Source organism: Syngnathus leptorhynchus, chromosome 15 (genome assembly GCF_054491065.1).
Source record: "Syngnathus leptorhynchus isolate UIUO chromosome 15, UIUO_Slep, whole genome shotgun sequence".
Taxonomy (NCBI): domain Eukaryota; kingdom Metazoa; phylum Chordata; class Actinopteri; order Syngnathiformes; family Syngnathidae; genus Syngnathus; species Syngnathus leptorhynchus.
In genome coordinates this window covers 1,071,158-1,088,832 of record NC_141209.1, presented here as the reverse complement: position 1 = coordinate 1,088,832, position 17,675 = coordinate 1,071,158, and the positions used below count along the sequence as shown (strand labels likewise).

The 17,675-nt window shown below is 45.3% G+C and overlaps 2 protein-coding genes across 3 annotated transcripts; one reads left to right on the top strand and one right to left on the bottom strand.

The window, feature by feature from the left end:
* The first annotated feature begins 4,328 nt into the window (after window positions 1-4,328).
* On the top strand, window positions 4,329-12,641 carry LOC147044895 (uncharacterized). The gene is made up of 5 exons (XM_085932117.1): window positions 4,329-4,530; window positions 7,577-7,658; window positions 7,755-8,293; window positions 9,688-9,741; window positions 11,668-12,641. Exons 1-5 carry the CDS (start codon window positions 4,462-4,464, stop codon window positions 11,770-11,772), a joined length of 849 nt encoding a protein of 282 aa, XP_085788243.1. The 5' UTR covers window positions 4,329-4,461; the 3' UTR covers window positions 11,773-12,641.
* slc4a1ap (solute carrier family 4 member 1 adaptor protein) lies at window positions 11,602-17,558 on the bottom strand. Of its 2 annotated transcripts, none has more exons than XM_085932115.1 (14): window positions 16,725-17,558; window positions 16,383-16,578; window positions 16,172-16,300; window positions 16,022-16,082; window positions 15,788-15,927; window positions 15,563-15,723; window positions 15,404-15,473; window positions 15,126-15,315; window positions 14,907-15,003; window positions 14,600-14,834; window positions 14,342-14,368; window positions 14,172-14,239; window positions 14,015-14,084; window positions 11,602-13,868 (listed from the first exon to the last, which is right to left on the bottom strand). In XM_085932115.1, the coding sequence occupies exons 1-14, from the start codon at window positions 17,550-17,552 to the stop codon at window positions 13,819-13,821; spliced, it is 2,322 nt and encodes a 773-aa protein (XP_085788241.1). In that variant the 5' UTR covers window positions 17,553-17,558; the 3' UTR covers window positions 11,602-13,818. The 2 variants fall into 2 exon arrangements, with proteins under 2 accessions (XP_085788241.1, XP_085788242.1); XM_085932116.1 differs by having other exon boundaries at window positions 11,606-13,868; window positions 14,342-14,365.
* Window positions 17,559-17,675: the final 117 nt, after the last annotated feature.

Genomic DNA, 17,675 nt, shown 5'->3' with positions numbered 1-17,675 from the left:
GGGGCCACTTTGAAAATGGCTTTTGTTTGCATTTTCTCTGACATTTACAAAATAAAATGATCCATCCCAATTTGAATCCAAAGGGAGAAAGAAGCCTGTTTAAGCATCACTAGCAGCAAAAGTGAATTGTCCTTTCCGCTTGCGTGAATGCCATTGTGTCAGGTGTGATGTCATCCATTGATGTGCATCAGGTCGCTATGGCGACACCGACACGTTCCTTGTGACGCTCTTCGCAGAAAGCATCGTTTTGCTGAACCGTGAAATCCGTTCAATACATGCCACAACAATTAGAGTTTTAATCACATCAGGCAGTAATGTGTTTTTGTTACTTTTCCCGTTACACTCATTAGCACGTGATACATTAGCCGACCACGCGATCATTTGTTCCCTTCAATGTTTTTCTTTGCTTGTCTGCTCCTATCCCTATGACCAGGGAGTTCTAAAGAGTAATGTTATAAAACCGGCAGCTAATATGTCCTCCTCCCATCTGTCTCTATTTCTCTGTGTTCCATGACGCAAAGCCTGAGTGGGAGTGGATAAACCTTCTGCTCCCTGAGAGGACTGAGTGGGCTGCTGCCATCCGTTGTGCATGCACAAGAGTTGGAGGCAGAGCAGAGCAGAGCAGAGATGGAGGACAATAGAGGAGGAGAACACATCTGAGTGAAGTGGAATGAGGAAAGCCAAGTGAGATTAGATGTGTGGAAGAGATACACGTGAGTGATGAGACAGACAAAATAGGAAGGGCTGGTGACAAAAGGGTCCAATAATGGCAGCATCAGGAAAAAAAACAGCACCTCAAAAAGCTATAAACCAAAGGTCGCGGTTCTAGGGGCCTTCATGTTAATATTAGAGTAGGTCATTAGCAAACTGACATCACAACTAAAAAAAACAAAACTGAAATTACAACTAGAACAATCAAAATGGTTTTGAAAAAGAAGAAAATGATTGCCCAAATTTGGGATCGAGCACTTGTTTTGGATGACCTGAAACTATTTTGAAATGTCTGGTGGGCGAGATATATAGCAATAACTTCTTGAGCAACTGCTTCAGTAAGTGCTTTCATTATAAGAATGAATGAACTGGCTTTTCTTCTATTTGTATGCCCACAATTGTTGCATCAACATCAACAGAGCTGGTCTCCTCCTACTGCACATATGGGACGATGAGCACTCACTCCCACCTATACTGTACCTTGCTTATTAACCCCAGCAGGTCAAATAATAATCAAACAAACTGAATTGAACTGCAATGCAAATGAGCTCGCTCTATCGATGAGATGACTCTTTTTCACAAGGTTCATCAAGTTTTGTGTCACTTTTTCGAATTTGCTCATCACTTTTTTTTTTTGGGATGTGTTATAATTGGAAATAACTCTTAAATAATAAAAAATGAACGTGTCTATGCAAAGTTATGGAACAGGGATTTTAATGGAGAGGTTTTTTTTTTTTTCCTCATCCGCACGTGAGCCAGGTAGACTATCCCCCATACGGATAATTGGACCAGGAATGACGTTGCCTCTCACTGGTCAAGCTGGGTTCTAAATTTAACCTGACATCATCGCAAGTGGTTTTCTGTGTCGGTCGTGTCGAGTACAAAAGCATTTTCTCTCTCACACGTTAAAAACGAGTATGTTTCCAAAGCTTAAGCTTCAGAAAGCATTTCTCTCAGTGATGCATCAGAGGCTATTTTGCAATTTGGCTTAATCCAGCTCTGAGGCAACAAATGACACCTTCTGTTTCCATGCTTCCGGTCGCTAGGCAACGTCAGCAATTATGCCATTGCCAAGGGAGGAAAAAGAGGAAGTAGCACCCTGTGGCCCACCTGCTTCCATTCATTGTGGCGTTGCTGGTTAGGCTCAGCGAATTGGGCCAGTGATGAGGTTTGCCTCAGCGTGCTGTGCTTCCTATTGCTTTCATTTTATTAGCAGGATTTCACTGTGTTGGTCTTCTGGGCAATACTGGGAAGGACACGCTCATTGTCTCTTCCACAAAACACTGCTGCCCTCTGTTGTTCCATGCAGGCTCTCTAATTTCAGTCTAAGCCAGACTGTGGATATATATAAATATGTTTTTTTTTATGAAATAGACTACATACCAAGGACACAAGAAAATCTAATGATGATACCTCACTAATGTACAGAACTATAACTCTGTGTTTAGATTGTAATGAATAAAAGACAAGTGAAAGTATTGCAGTGACATGACCGTTTTTCCTCATTCTTTCTTCCATGAGGTTGTATTTCTCACAAATGTGATCTTCAAATTGCAATTATAATTGCCTAAGTAAGCCTGTGCTTTGTATCACTTTTTCAATCAGTCAACAGGAAACAGAAGCCTACTAAAAGTAGTCTCTCCATCAAACATGGCCCCCACACTTTCCGCCACTGGGTCAGTGGGTGAGGGAAGAGTGGAGACATGAGGAGAAGCTGTGGCTTACCCACCGCCGCCATCCAGGAGAGAGTGTGGGCGACACAGGCACGGAGAATGAGGAAGACAAGGACCTCCGAGGCCAAGTGGGTCGAGGCGTACGGTATACCTCGCTAAAAATGGCCACCGTGACGCTCAACGGTTGGGCCTATTGATTTGTCAGCTGCTATTTCAGCAACCGCAGATGAAGGGGAGGGAAACTTGACATCATCGGCTCATATCACTTGCCCCCGCATTTTCTCGGATTGTGCAATCGCCCGGGTGGACTAAAACTCGCTTTCCTGTGTACGTTGAGCCATATTTGGTAACCAGATTGCATCTGCTACCTGATGTTTGCACTCACTCTTCACTTGATTTAGTCATAGAAGCCGGGATTTTTCCACACCCTAGAGTTCCTTTTCTCTTCGCTAATTTACCCTGCATGAGGTTATGGGACACAAATCCATTTTGAAAGCGCCTTTTTTGATGATGTGCCTCATAAGAAAAGCAACATTTTTCTTTTATCTAGCAATGAAAGATGGACTTGTCGTAAAAATGAATAGCTTTCACACCCAAGCTATCTGTCACTAATGAAAAGAAGTAGAATGTGTTCCATTGCCACATGATCCATGCAGTATGAGCAAAGTGCCGCTAGAGAGCAGAAAAGCCCAGTGTTCGTACCTTAAGCTTCGAGGTCCTATTTAAAAATATACACACAGCCTTATTACTGACAGTCTGTGAAAGAGGGAGGTTTGCTGTAAATCCATTTAGTCATTGCTTCCTAGGGAACACCGCTGCTGCCCTCGTGTGGCCAGTGTATGTCAGCGTCAAGATGATCAACATGAGGCAAACCTAAAAATACAGTATTACTTGCAATAGGACATTTATTTAAGAGTGCTTAAGTATTGGAATTCAAATAACAATGATACACTTGGTTCATGTTGACTTGCGGGCTGTATACTCAAGTAAATTGGATTTGCATTTAGTGAGACCTTGAGTCAAGCCAAAGGTTCTTTGGGAAGTTTACCAGGTCAGCGACCGGAGGTGTTAAGTTGGAAAGCTTCTCAATCGCAAGCCAAAATGATCTGAAGACACAGCAGACAGCTCTCGAAACGAAAGTCCCACTTTACTAGGAGCAAATGAATAATTGAATATCAACGTTTTATTGCAGGAAATGAATGCAGATAGTCGTTTTAAACCGTATTCATCAAAATCCATTGAGCATTTCTAATTCAGGTATCATGGAATACCATATGCGCACATAAGTCTGCATTTTAGGATCGACAGTGGTTGCAAGGCTTGCTCTCATGAGTTGATGAACGAACACCTAGGCCTACTACACTACTGCGTTTCACATTTTAATTGAACCTTTCAATTTGAATTTGTACTCCAGAGCAAGCTAAAATACGTTGAAACTATTTAGACATATTTCAAAGTAACGTATTTCATTGAGTGCGTATTATTTTGATACGATAAGGGGAAGTAAACAGGAGATAACGTGAATTGAACTGGCCTCCGCCTTGAGTTCTTTAAATGACGTCATGCAGTAGAGGAGCCAATCAGAGTGCGAGTCGCTCTGGTGAAAGCAAAACTCTGAAGGCTCGTGCAGCTGCTTCGTATTTGCTTGTGTGTTGCGTGTGTGTGAATGTGTGCGTGTGTGAATGCGAACAAGTTGCGATTTTTTCCCGAAACCATTCCAAATGACCTCTGGAGTATTAGTCAGGTCATCCTGCAGTGCCAGAAGAAAAACACTCCAAAAAGCAACGCCTATTTGAATGAACTCGAGCAGAATAAGTTTGCGACCGACGCACATCCGCAACCACGCAGTTGAACCAGTTTAGGTTTTCATTTAGTTTGGGGGGGCTTCTTTTTCCTGCAATCTGGAGTCAGTAGCAGCTGACGGTGTTGTTGTTGTTGTTGTTTTTTTTAGGGGGGGGGGGCGGCTGTCAGTTGTAAAGAGACCAATGTGCCTTATTGTAGATGAGCAAAGTTCCTAGAACTCATGAAGTTGTATCGTATTTGTAAGGGGACAAGCCATAGATAGAGTCAGGTCATCATGCTAAAGACTCTAACCAAAAAGCTAAGAAGACACTCACTCAATGAGATGCATCCATTCCAACTCAAGGTAAGTTTGCCCGAGTTCTAATCATTGTTCAGTCCTGATTGCATCTGCTACTTATCGTGATCATCCATTCCAAGTGTATATGGAATTTCTTTCCTTGTCAATGCATCTTTGCAACACAAACACACCAAATGTCATCGACCCATTTTGCATGACAATGATGAGCTCAGTGTCACCAAAAAGCTAGTCACATCATTCCAACTTTCAAATGTCAAAATATGTATAGTATGTACTCGAGATGTGCTTGTGGTTGAATGAAAAAAAAAAAAAAAAGAGTTGTCGTTGTGAGCTATAATTGTCCAAACATGTCGTCTTCGCCCTTGAATTTTCTGCTCAATTGTTACAATGGTTCTTTTTTGGCATGGCTGGTATTCTGCATGGGTCACTAACTTGCCCTATTCACTACTCTATTGTGCCGAGACCAACTATACAGTCACATGGCAGCCATTTTGTGCCAAAGGGCTCCTGTTCAAAGGCCTGGCTGAGGATCCAGAGCAAAGTGTGCCATCTCTATTGTGGCGTCATGTTTGTGTTTGGATAGGAGCACTTTTCCTGAGCAATTGTGCGTCTGGACTCCATCAACTTCTCTGCAGTGCATCGGCTTCCTACCGAACAATTCTGTATTTGCAGAGGAGGGTTTTTCCATTTCCTCCATCCATCCTTTTTCACTTTTCTTTTTCTAGCCATTAATCGCAAGACTCAAACATTTCACAATAACGCATCAAAACAAAACAAAAATCAATGTTTCTAGAAATCCAGTAAAACATTCAGACAATAATAATGTTCAATTCAGTATCCCAGGGTTCAAAGTTCTTTTCATTTGACAAGAATTTTGGGAAAAAAAGCAAGAGGAATGTTGAAAGGAACACAGATGGCAGGATCCCCCTTCGAGGATGATGACCAGCAGGCTGCTGCAGTGGATGCCAGCATTGTGAGCAACATTGATCACATGAAATTATACACCAAATGAAATTCCACGCAGTCTAAACGGCATGAGAGCTGTGCATTAGATTAGCGCTTCTCGACAGATGCCATCCGGGGACCCGCATTTGACCATTTTTGCAAAGTCCGCTTGTATAGAACAACAAAGCATGCTACATGAAAAGCTTTTGTTTAAAATTTGCCTCTGTAAACAAATGGAGAGTATATTATCTTCTCAAACCTCGTTTCTTGCCTTTCTTGGAGTTAAACACCACCAACTTTTAGCCAGTCATGCATATTAAAGTTTTTGGATGCCCTGAAAATAGTGGCTTGTCCATAATGCAAGTGGCAGATTTCGATGGCTATAAAAGTTTACAACCCTAGTTTTTTTTTTTTTTTTTTTCCCCCCCATTTTGGATAGGAGTCTATAATTATCCCATATGTATAAATTCAAAAATGAAAAACCAAGTTGGAGTTATAAACATACATGACATATATGGTTCCAAATTTGTAGCTTGGTTTGCAGAAGAGGAAAGCAGAAACATGCCCATTGGCGCTTTCAACCTTGCTTGTTGGAAATGGACGTGTGTTAATGCTGTGCTAAAAATGGAAATGCAGAACGGTAAAACCCGTTTTCTCTTTTCAACACCGTCGAAGAAGAACTCCGATGATGATATTTCAGTTTCACATCATCAACTACAGCTGATAACTGGAGGTGACTTAGGCCGTGTTGCTGAACTATTCCCAGGAGCTTAGCCTAATCGTGACTAATTGTACTACCAAAGACAATCGGCCATCTTTGACCCTGCCTTAGTGTGCGTTCATGAGAGGGGAGTGGGACAGTGTTCACGTCAGTGGGCCACAGAAAAGCTGATAGTGTGTGTGTACACTGTGACATTGCCATTGATCCAGCTTAGCAAGCTGCTCAACCATGCAGGGGACTGACAAGGATTTCATTCAGCTGTTCTTGACACACACTTTGTCTGTCCGAGCAAGTCTGAACAAAAATCCATTTTTATTCTATTGATTGGAATTCAAATCAGCGTGCATGGCTCAATTGGGAAATCCTTTGGCCATGTTAGTGGATTCAAAACAAAACTAAAACGTCCAGTGTAAAACCTTTTGTCTTTCTAACATTTTGCAAGTAGAGCACGGTGATATATTTATTTATTTCAAACGTGTGTGTCAGTAGATGATGCAGTACACTGAGGACAAACGAGTTTGGTACCGTTTCTCAGGAAGACAACTTAGCTGGTAATTATACTGTTATGTCTGATGCAATAACGTGCAAAACACTTTAACCTGCCTGCCAGTTATCAAGAATGTGCCTCTGGGCTTTTCTCCTAAATGTCAACCGCCAACAAAATGCATGGCGACCATGCAAAGGGTCATTTATTGCAAGGCGAGCCTTTCACAACCCGTTGCTGAAGAGCAACTTTTTTTTTTCTCTTTTATGAAGCCATTCAGAAAGAAAAGGAGTGTGTGTGCATTCGTCGAGGCGGCTGTGTTCTGCATGTTGGTGTGTAAGCGTACACGAGCACACGAGCGAGCGAGCGAGCGAGCGCGCAGATGGCAGCTGCTAAGCGAGGCCTCAAAGTGGTAATTACTGATTGTGAGGCAGCGCATTACTTAACTGTGAACATTGCAATCTGCATTGTTGCTCCTAGTGTAGACGTCCTTGTCTGCCGGGACGGACGGACGGAAGGACGGACGGGTCTTTGGGGGAAAGACTCTGGTCCTGTCGAAACTCACAAAGGAGAAAGCAGATGACCTTGTATGGATGGGGCCCGTTTAACTGTGAGCACAAGTCAAAGCAAAATTAGGGATGCATGCATACCAAGTTCACCCTTTTGACCACGCGCCGATACCAAGCGTCGATACTTGGACGTTCTCCCAATAGCAATGTATTTATTTTTTTGATTTCGGCCGCATGCTTTTGTAGCAGTTTTGCTCCACGTTTCATATATGACTTGCAGATGTACAATATTAGCATTGAGCACCACTGTTATTGTGCAAGATAAAAGAAGTCATTTTAAAAAGCTCTTGGATGGATATGAGTTGAATTCTGACTTTACAATGCAATTCTTTCTGCTAACCACTTGGATTTGGTTGTTGTTGTGTCTCCCAGTTTTCTTACCATGGCGGTGGTGAGGGCGGTGAGAGTGATGACTCGGAAGGAGAGAACCAGGAGCTTGCACAAATTGACAGAGGTATTTCACTTGTTATTTAGCTCAGAACTTTCCAATCATCATTGATAAAAACCTTCACATTTTTCCTTCTAATTTTAAAAATACATTTTTCTCCAGAGAGACGGCGAAATTGCGCCCTCACCCCCTTGGCTACCAGTCAGCAGCACAACCAGGGCGCCCCGTCCCCGGCTCGTTTACGACGTCTCCGCTTGCTTCTGGACGCCAATCTGGATCGCCACTCTTCAGAAGAAGAGCTGGAGCGGATCAGCTACGGCGACAACAGGAAGTGGCTGTCGGCACTTCCGCAGCGCCACGCCGATCACCACAGCAGCGCCTCCAGCGATGAGGAGGTGCGCAACATATGTGGCTGCGCTTCGCCCGCCGCCGCCGCAGCTGCCGCCGCCGCCGCCGCCGCCAGGCCTCTGGTGGAGAGCGAAGCTTGTCTGGCCGCTTCGTCCAGCCCCGTGCTCTTCAGCTCCAGCCCGCCGTGCAGCATCAAGCCACCCCCCGTGCGCTTTCAGCTCCAAGTGGTCCAGCCGGCCACTCGGCCCATCATCTTTAGCCACTTTGACCAGGCGGCACCTTATCGAAAGTATCGGCACAGCTACGGCGGAGAGTCGGGGAGGCCCAGTCTCGATCTCGAGAAAATGCAACAGGTTTGTAGTCAGCCTCCGATTCAAAGGTCAAGCTTTGTCAAATGCCAGAATCGTTTCTAAAAAGGAGAGGATTCATTCATACTCAAAGCTCTGTTTGATACGTCAGACGTTTAAGTGTGTTTCCCAAAATATTCCACCGAATCAGGGAATGACGGAGCTTGTCATTTGGTGGCGGGTGGACAGAATTTTTCCATTGCGCTATTTGATGACAGTTCCTGTCGGTACTTGGTGGAAATGTATTATGGAGGAGATGCTTTGACAGTCTTGCCATATCATTGCTGATCTATCCCCGCAAAATGAAAATAGTCAACACAAAAATGACACGCGAGAAAACAAAGTCCTCCCTCTGCGGAGCCGGACGACCGCCCGCCTCCACGCTGGTCTGGCTGGAGAGGGATGAAGGAGAGGCAGGCAGGCAGGCACGGCAGATGTCCGTCCTGGTTTTGTCACAAAGGCTGGCAAGCGAGCGAGGGAGGGAGGGAGGGGTGCAGGCAGAAGGAGAGGATTAAAAACACAACAAAAACAGCATCCGCTAATGAGTTATGGAGAAGCCGGCGTACTAATCATGACAATCCAGTTGAAATGTTTGGAGCGCATCAAAGACCGCAGCTTTTAAGGGTCCATATGCGCCACCACCAGGCAAGGGTGCTGCTCGGCAAGGGGTCCAAAGGACGGACGGGCGCTGTGTGTGTGTGTGCGTGTGTGTGTGTCATCCTGGCCAGGCGGCCGGCCGTCTCTTTGTGTCTCCCTGTGTCTCCATGTGTCCGTCCTCATGTCTATGAGTTTGTTGTTTGTGCGAGTGTGTGTGCACACTCAGTCAAGTGGAATGGGAATACAATAGGGGGCCCGCAGAGGTAGCTGACAGATTGAGCCCCAGTCTCCATCCCATTAACCCTTTGGCAATACTCTACCTTTGATCATCAGTGGAGTGTAGAAGTTATACTCCCAATGATTTCATTCTTTTTTTTGTTTTTTGCGGCCAACTTCCTATTTCACGAAATGCCAGTCAATGATCGGTTCGTGGAATTTTTAGGTATTATAATTGCAAATTCAACTTAAGTGGAAAAAAAAATGGAAGTGGGCATTTCTACAGATGAAAATGCTGAGCTCTGCTCCCCTTTCCAAGCTACCTCCTGGACCGGAGACAATTTGTCGATTGTGTGGTCTTTTGAGAATAGTGGAGTTTTGTAGGAGACAGGATCTTGCATAAGCTTCATTGACGGACTGTTTAGCTGAGTTGAGTCAGCTGGATTTGCCTCACTTCCTTGATCCTACTCAAGTTGTCTTAATTGAGCGCCCGCCACTGTCACCACAGATGTTGGTTCCTCCTGCGACACAAGTCAAAATGTACCGTGCACTTTTATTCATTTGACATTGAATTTCTTTCTTCATAGAAAATGCTGCTGAAAAAGAACTGCGGAGGAAAAACACGGACCATAAAGATTCGAGTGAGTTGAACGCGTACTGTTGATCAACGACCCGTTATTTATTTCAACCCGTGCACATTTGCAAATCAATTCCCTTTCTGCCCTATGTTCATTGCAACAATGATAAGATTGCAAGTTTGCCTTCCTTCCTTCCTTCCTTCCTTCCTTCCTTCCTTCCTTCCTTCCTTCCTTCCTTCCTTCCTTCCTTCCTTCCTTCCTTCCTTCCTTCCTTCCTTCCTTCCTTCCTTCCTTCCTTCCTTCCTTCCTTCCTTCCTTCCTTCCTTCCTTCCTTCCTTCCTTCCTTCCTTTCTTTCTTTCTTTCTTTCTTTCTTTCTTTCTTTCTTTCTTTCTTTCTTTCTTTCTTTCTTTCTTTCTTTCTTTCTTTCTTTCTTTCTTTCTTTCTTTCTTTCCCAGCCTGGCACCTTGGCCTCTGGCAGTCGTGCCCTGCGAACAAGCATGAGTGCAGATCTGATGGATTCCTTATGAAAATAATCGTGGTGTATTTATGCAGCTCCATACAAGAAAATAAGACCAGCATAAATATCCTGTGGTGTGATCTATCACGCAATCACCCACTTGACCCGCTAAAATGGCTTTGGCTGTTTACGACTCTTGTCACAAACATGAATCATCCGCCTTCTGGAAGCCGTGTTGGCTTTTAGATAGTAGTAGTGCATAAGGGAAGCAGAATGGACTGGTACTTGGCGCAGGGCGGGCTATTCCAGAAGGACGCGCAGTGTGCTGAGAAGAGTGACGTCAGCGGCACCTTGCGTGGGATGGCGGCGACGCTAACGAAGAGAGAGAGAGAGAGAGAGAGGGATTCGCAATCTGCATCCATTTTAAGGCTGAACTCGGAGAGTGCTGAGGAGGAAGAGGCTTTTGCCATTACAAGCAAGCCATGAAGTCACTTTCCATTTATAGTTGGGGCTGTTTTAGCTGCAGCATTGCACACAGCATGCACAGAGATGCTTTTGAGCATTTGTGCTATCACACTTCTCTTCCTCTATGACTTCCTTTTTTTTTTTTTTTCAGTTTCTTGCCTTGCATCCAGAAGAGATATTGGATCTGGATGGGGGGGGGGGCCCTTTGCTTGAAACATCCAAGCAATGGGAGCCCTTTTGGCTTTGAGGGGGTTGTAGTTTGTGCAGGGAGGCCCGTTACATGGAAAGCAGAGGGGAAAAAACAGCACCGGCTACTGCTGGGGCCTCCTCGTCCCCGTGGAGGTGAAGAGGGAAGTGGAAGTGAAGAGGAGATGAAGCGATGAGCACCCCTCGGCTGCAGCGGCGTCCGGTTTCATGCGGCACAGAGAGATGTTGTGTCCAATGAAGTTTGATGTGGGAAAGAAAGTATGGTTGGAAGAAAATCATTGGCATGGAAGTATCTGTGTCAAATTTCTGGAGGGTCCACCTTTGGACCTGGCCCGCCCCCTTTTTTGCCAGTTCCGGAGAAAGCGCTGCCTTTATTGCCAAATTCAACAGTCATTTCCTGTCAATTCCTGTCTGGAGGAAAATGACCAGGGCTAATTTTAGACTGAGAGTTCACAGACCCAGCAAGAGTAGATTCCTGCTCACTCTGCCATTAGTCTGTCTGAAAGTGGAAAATGCTTTGTCACTGGACCTGCAATGTGGGGAAAAAAAAAAAAATAGCCAGTCCTTTCCTCTTTCAAATTGCTACTCCTCAATGCCTAGCTTCATTTTGGAACACGGACAACAACAAAAAAATAAAATTGTGTGCATACGACACAAGGTAATGCTGCAGTCTGCAGAAACTTTATCGTCACCGCAAACAGGACACTTGGTTAAATAATTGATTCGGTGTCGCAGAGTTTGCTCGCCGAGCCAAATAGTGACACCGGGATCTTTTTTTATTTCATTTCTTTTTTTTTTTGCAATGCAGCATAGGCTGAATCCAATATGGAATGACATTTCTCTGTCTCTCTCTCCTCAGACGTTGAGCGGCAGTCGTCCTCCGGCCAGGTACTCGAGCGATCCCTCCATTTTCGCCTTTCGCTCTTTAAGCACGGCGCCCCTGTCCGAGGATCCTCCGTGCTGATGAAGAAACGAGCCCACTGGTAGATGAAGCCCATCTATCCCTCCTTCTCTCCAAAAGAGTGACTGTTAGGAAAGAGACATTTGTTTGCACACTCAGGTATTCCCACCCTGTAACGACGTCACTTTGATTATTCCTGTACAAGTCCGATGCAATGGCCTCCACGTAACATTTCCAAGGATAGTTCAGGTCTTTTTTTTTTTTCTTCTCCTTGGGATTGAAAGAAAGCAACACGGTTTATTGAGCACAAAGTGGTATCTGAATTTACCTTTGGATGGGATCACTTTCCAGGGAAATAATGCATGTAAGACAATCAAAATGGCTTCTTGCTACGGTGTGATTGACATCAGGTTACTTCTAAAGATGGCGTTCAGCCAATCTCCTCATGTTTCCATGCAAAAGCTCACATTTGTCGGATGTGTTATTCTTCTGAATATGCAGGTCATCCGTAGTTGCATCTAGTCGATGTCCATTTTTCAATGTCCTTGCATGGATTCCGTTGTTTTGCAGAAAGAGCGAGCGAGCGAGCGAGACGAAGGAGTACCCGATAGTTTGCTGCACATTTGTAATTGGTGCTGTGTACTGCGCATAGCCAACTTGTAGTGTGCCATTTGATTTTTCACTATTGTACCTCATGACTTTTTAGGTAGAAGAGGACCACCGCTATATTGTCTCTAATGCCTTGAAATAACATTCCCGTGAGTCGAAAGGAAGCTCTCAGCTCCAGGCCCCAGTTGATCAATCCATTAAAAAAAAAAAAAAAACACGGTCGCCACTGTAACTGAGATTTCACTGAAACGAATGTAACATTGTGACGGGTTTGTCATCCCTTGTCGCACAAAATGAATCAATAAATGTTCTGTGGCCTCTTGCATCGAGGTGATTCTTCTTTTTTTTTTTTGCAGTTTTGGACTGCATGTTCTTCCTTCCACAGGTGAGCTGAAGCCTATCCCAGCAGCGAGAGGCACAAGTCCGCAGCTCAAGCCCTCAAGAACATAACATACTGGTTGGTAGTCAGCTTTTTGGATTTGCAATTTAGGTCAAGTGGGTTGGCAAGGGACGAAAATGAAACCCTTTTTAACCACTAGTGTCAAATCATTCAACACACATATAAACACATTTAATATTACACTAGCACTGTCATGTTGTTTTATATGATGTGAAGACAGACCACTTAGCTTTGTATGTATTTTTTAAATGAGCTGAATCACGCTTTGACCCTAAGTGACCTTATGTAAGTGCCCCTAATAACCCCTAACGAGGTTGCCTAAGCACGCCAAGTGGCTCTGTGACCACTGCGCCGAGTGTGTTAATCGGTGGCTTGTCACAGTCGCTGTGTATGAGAAGAATCGGCGTGGTGGCTTGCCAGCATAAATGTTTTCCACCGACCCTGTGATAAACACTTGACATTTTATTACAAGAAAATACAATGTAAAAGTATTTAGCGGTAACGAAACCCAAAATGTCCGCAAACCAAACGAGCGCCATGGAGTGCGCGACGATGGCCGATCGCAGCGTAAGGACAATCGTGTTCAAAAGAGAACTTGGAGAAGGTTGGCCCACGAGTGTATGTGTGCGTCAGCTGACACACAACTCCGCTTACTGTAGCTTGCTTGAGTCATTATCAGCTTGCGTTTCATCCAGTAAGCCATCCAAGTGTCCAGATGGTCAGAAAAGCTGCTTCACTGCTCTCCCTCCCTTTTGCAGGGACTGTGTGTGTGTGTGTGTGCCAGTGATCAAGCAGAGCCAAACAGGGGAGGGATACAGATTGAATGTCAGGTGGTTTGAAGTGAAAGAGGAGCAAGCAGCCAGAGACAAGAGGAAGAAAAAAAAAAAAAAAAAAAAAAAAAAGCTGAATTCAGCTTGGACAGGCAGCCATTTTCTCTTTTCTGCCTGAAGGGTGAAAAGGTCGCAATGCAATTGTGGTGGTGTGTCTGGCCCGAAATCCCCGCCTGCGTCGGCAAACCTCTGTCCTTTCCGATCCACTTTGATTCTCTTGTGGTCTCGGGTGAGCTTGATCATCAAATGCCATGACATGCTTTCTTCCATTCAGTAGCCATACTTGTCATTAAGATGAGTGCGGCCGTCTCCGGTCTGACCTAAAAGTGAGGAATAGGAATTTGGTCTGGATGAATATGCAATTGGCAATCTTTGGCTCATGTAAGCGTATTGACTTGCGGCTGTGGAAGGAAGGAAGGAAGGAAGGAAGGAAGGAAGGAAGGAAGGAAGGAAGGCAGGCACTTACCTGTCGGCGGCATCCAAACACAGTAATCGGGGTCGTCCTGCGGATATTGACTGGAGAGCTGAACGGGCGGCTGTGGACACACGCCGCCGTGAGCCGCTCTTATTTGTACAGTAGGACAGACAATTTGGAAGAGAGGGAAAAAAAAGAAGACCATTACCCTGCTGGGGCCCATGACTTTCTTTTTCTTTTTTGGACTGAGATCCTGATCACCCTTGTCTCTGGATTCTGTTGAGACACGGCGAGTTCATATTCAAATTTTGGAAACCATCAATCTCACCTCGTGATTGGGCTTGATGTTCTGATTCCTCGTGTCAGTACAAGCCTTACCTTTCCTCTTTTCTGGACTATGCTCTGCTATGAGGAAAGAAAAAAAAAAAGAAAGAAAGATTTGATTGAAAAATGTTTCATAGCCTAAAATACAGGTATGTCTCAATAAATAAGAATGTTACAAAATGAATTGAAAATCATAATGGAACTCATTTAGCTGCAAGACGTAGAGCAATTAAAACAGTGTCATTCAACTACTGCCACCTTGTGGCATAAACTATGAATCATTGTTTTGTAAAGGAAATGTTATCAGTTGACCTTTTGTCTCCGCCACTGGTTTTCTTCCTTTCTGTCCTGAAGTCTCTTGAGATATGAGGTCACTGGCCTCTGAAGGATCAACATTTAACTCGTGTGCGTTATCTTCATGATCCTCCTTTTTTTCAGCCGTCTCGCCCTTTTCTTCTTCTTCCTCCTCCTCCTCTTCTCCTCCTGGCGGAAGTTCTTTCATGTTAAAGAGTTCAGGAGGCAGGGCTGGCTGCTTAGGAGGCATCTTCTACAGAAGAAACAAAGACTTGTTATGTTTGCTCCAGTTTCATGTGATATTCCTTCCTGTCGGGTCACCTACCCCGATGGTGCCGGTCTTCAACTTGAACTTGCTTCCTCCTTTCATGGCTCCAAAAAGTGGCAAAGTTGCCTTTGCTTTCTCAGACTTTGAGCTCCCGCTAGAACATCAAAGAATGATCAGGTTGTGCTCAAGAGAAGCCTCCGTTAAGTTACAAATATGTTTGATCATTTGGAATTTGACCATCCATATGAAAAGTGAATCCATAGCGTAACACGACACCTGGGGACCAGCGAGGGCAACTGAGAAGGGCGAGTGAGTTCCGCCAACTTGCGGAGTCGCTGGGCATCTTTTCGCAGATCAGCGATGTGCACGTGGAGCTTCCTGCGCTCCACAGCATCCATGGCTTCATCTCTGCGGACGGCCGACATGAAGGCGTCCAGCGGGTCGTCGGCAGAAGAGCCCCGAGTGTCTGGTGAGCAAAGCCCGAGTTGTCGCAGTGCTGAGCCAGATCTCTCGTTACGTCACAGCCTAAGACGTTCCATCGGAGAGCCACTCACTTTTCCCGGCGGTGCCCAGCTTTTTCTGCGCTTCTACTATCTCCTTCTCCACCTGTGATAGCTTGGCCAGCTACAAGAGAAAACCAAAGTGATCCCCGGCCAATCCAAACTGAGCTCGGCCATCTTTGTAAATGTGTATTGCTGGTTTGCTGGCTTTACCAGCGAGTCGTGGGTCTCGGGCCGCTCCTCAATCTTTCCAGCTTTTTTCATTCTCTCTTTCCTCTTCTTTTCCACGGTGCCTGTCCGGTCCAGGAAGGTGTCATCGTCGCTGTCGTAGTAGTCCTCGTCTTCCCAGTTCTTTTTCTTGCGTTTGCGGGACACTGCACGCGTGGAGCCATGCACTTGTTAGAATGCTCAATGATGTGGTGCCTTTCAAGGGCTAACCTGCTTCCTGGCGCAGCAGTCCCCTAGCTTCTAGCATCCGGCAGGCCTCCAGGCAACACTGGACGGCTGCTTCTTTCTTCTTGCCCGTGAGGGTCACCTCAGCGACCAGCTGTCGGCCCAAGGCGTCGTCCACCGGCAGCCTGAAAAGACGCATTGGCAGGATCAGTCTGCAGCTTTGGAAGTTTTCAGAAACACATTTCTACCACCGATCAAGCCGTCTTCAAAAACACTTACTTGATCCTGCAGAGCCAGCTGCCGTGGCTTTTGTCTTCATACTCAAACTCCAGCTCTTCGCCTAGTGGTTAATTTCAACCAAGACAATATTAGAAAGACTCCAAAACATTTTCTGGCCTCTCTGACTGTGGATTGAATAAGTCATATTACCTTCTCTGTCATAAAAACCCTGTAAGGCCTTCTTAGGATCCTTTAGGTAGGCAGCTTCCTGGTCTTCTTGGAACTCGACTGAAAAGGGGTTCTCCTCGTTTTCATCTTCTTCCGGCAGCTGCTCCTCAGCTGCATGGGGAATTTACAGTACATGGTGTTCATTTAGTGGTAACGCTTCCATCATTAAAAAAAAAACAAAAAAAACCCTCACCCATTCCCCAAGAACAGCCCGAGTCTTCATTGGACACTTTGCTCTTGCCGCTGTTCCCTTTACTTTTGGCCTCGCTCTCATCATCGGAACCTTCTCCCATCATTCTCTTCTCGAGCTCCGCCCTCTCTTTCCTCCCTTGCTCTCTCAGCTCTGTGACAGTTAGTTCAGACTCCTCTTCCTCATCAAATTCTGGACCCTGGAAAGAAGCAAAGTTGAAATGCATGCAGAAATGTGCTCGTTTTTTTTTTTTCTTCACCTTCCGATCTCTGTTCATGAACGATATTCATTTGTGTGAAAATCACAATGCCGGAAATTGTGAAAAGAAGGAAAACCAAGACAGACCTGTAGAATGAATAACCTCGTGCTGCCGCCGAATTTAAGAACATGTCCAACGCGGAGTCTGATGAACGTATTGGGAGGAATTTTGTTCTTGTTCACGACGGTGCCGTGTGTGCTGCCCAAGTCCTGGACGTAGAAACCTCGCTCCTCCCCGACAGACTCCCCTTGGCCGGGCTGCTGTCGGTACTGGATGACCGCATGATACCTGGAGATGGACGGGTGTTCCAGAGGGACGTCACACACCGGCAAACGTCCAACCACAAAGTAGCCTTGATGCCTGAGGAGCACCTTGTCCACTATAGTGCCGTTTTTCAGAATTTCAAGGGCATAGAGGTCATCCGGGGCAGGGCCACCCCACTCAGGCTCTGTGTATGGGAGAGGAGGGAACTTGTCAGAGGGAGGAACCTGGGCTTGGAGCACCCTTCGTTTTAATTCTGATTTCACGTTTACTGAAGGAGCGTCTGGGTGTTCATCTGTATTCTTTTCAGGCGCAGTGTCCGGCGTTTCGTTATTGTTCGCTGGAAGAACAGATGGCTCACAATTAGCGTCCACAACCGGAGCTTCGTTGTTTTCTTCCGCCAGTCTCTTCTCAGCTCCAGGTTTGGATGGAGGAGCAGCGTTCAGGTTGCGTTTGCTGGACAGAGAAGGCGCGGTGATCGCAGTTGGTTTTTTAAAGGGGTCCGTTGTTTCCTGATTAGTTTCAGGTATTTCTTTCTTTTTTGATTCTGTGTTTTTCTCTGAGATGGAGCGCTCGTCCGTTTCCATCGCTGAGTCGCGCTCTTTTTCGTCCGGGTTTATCACGCTCACGTCCAGCAGCTCGGAGGCGGCCATGTTTGTTTGGTGCGTTTAGCAATTTCGTCCGGGTGTTATTTTCATATATAAACGTAAATTTAGAAGAAGAAAAAATAGAAACATAAATAATGCTAAAATAAAATTTATAAAACACAGACAACA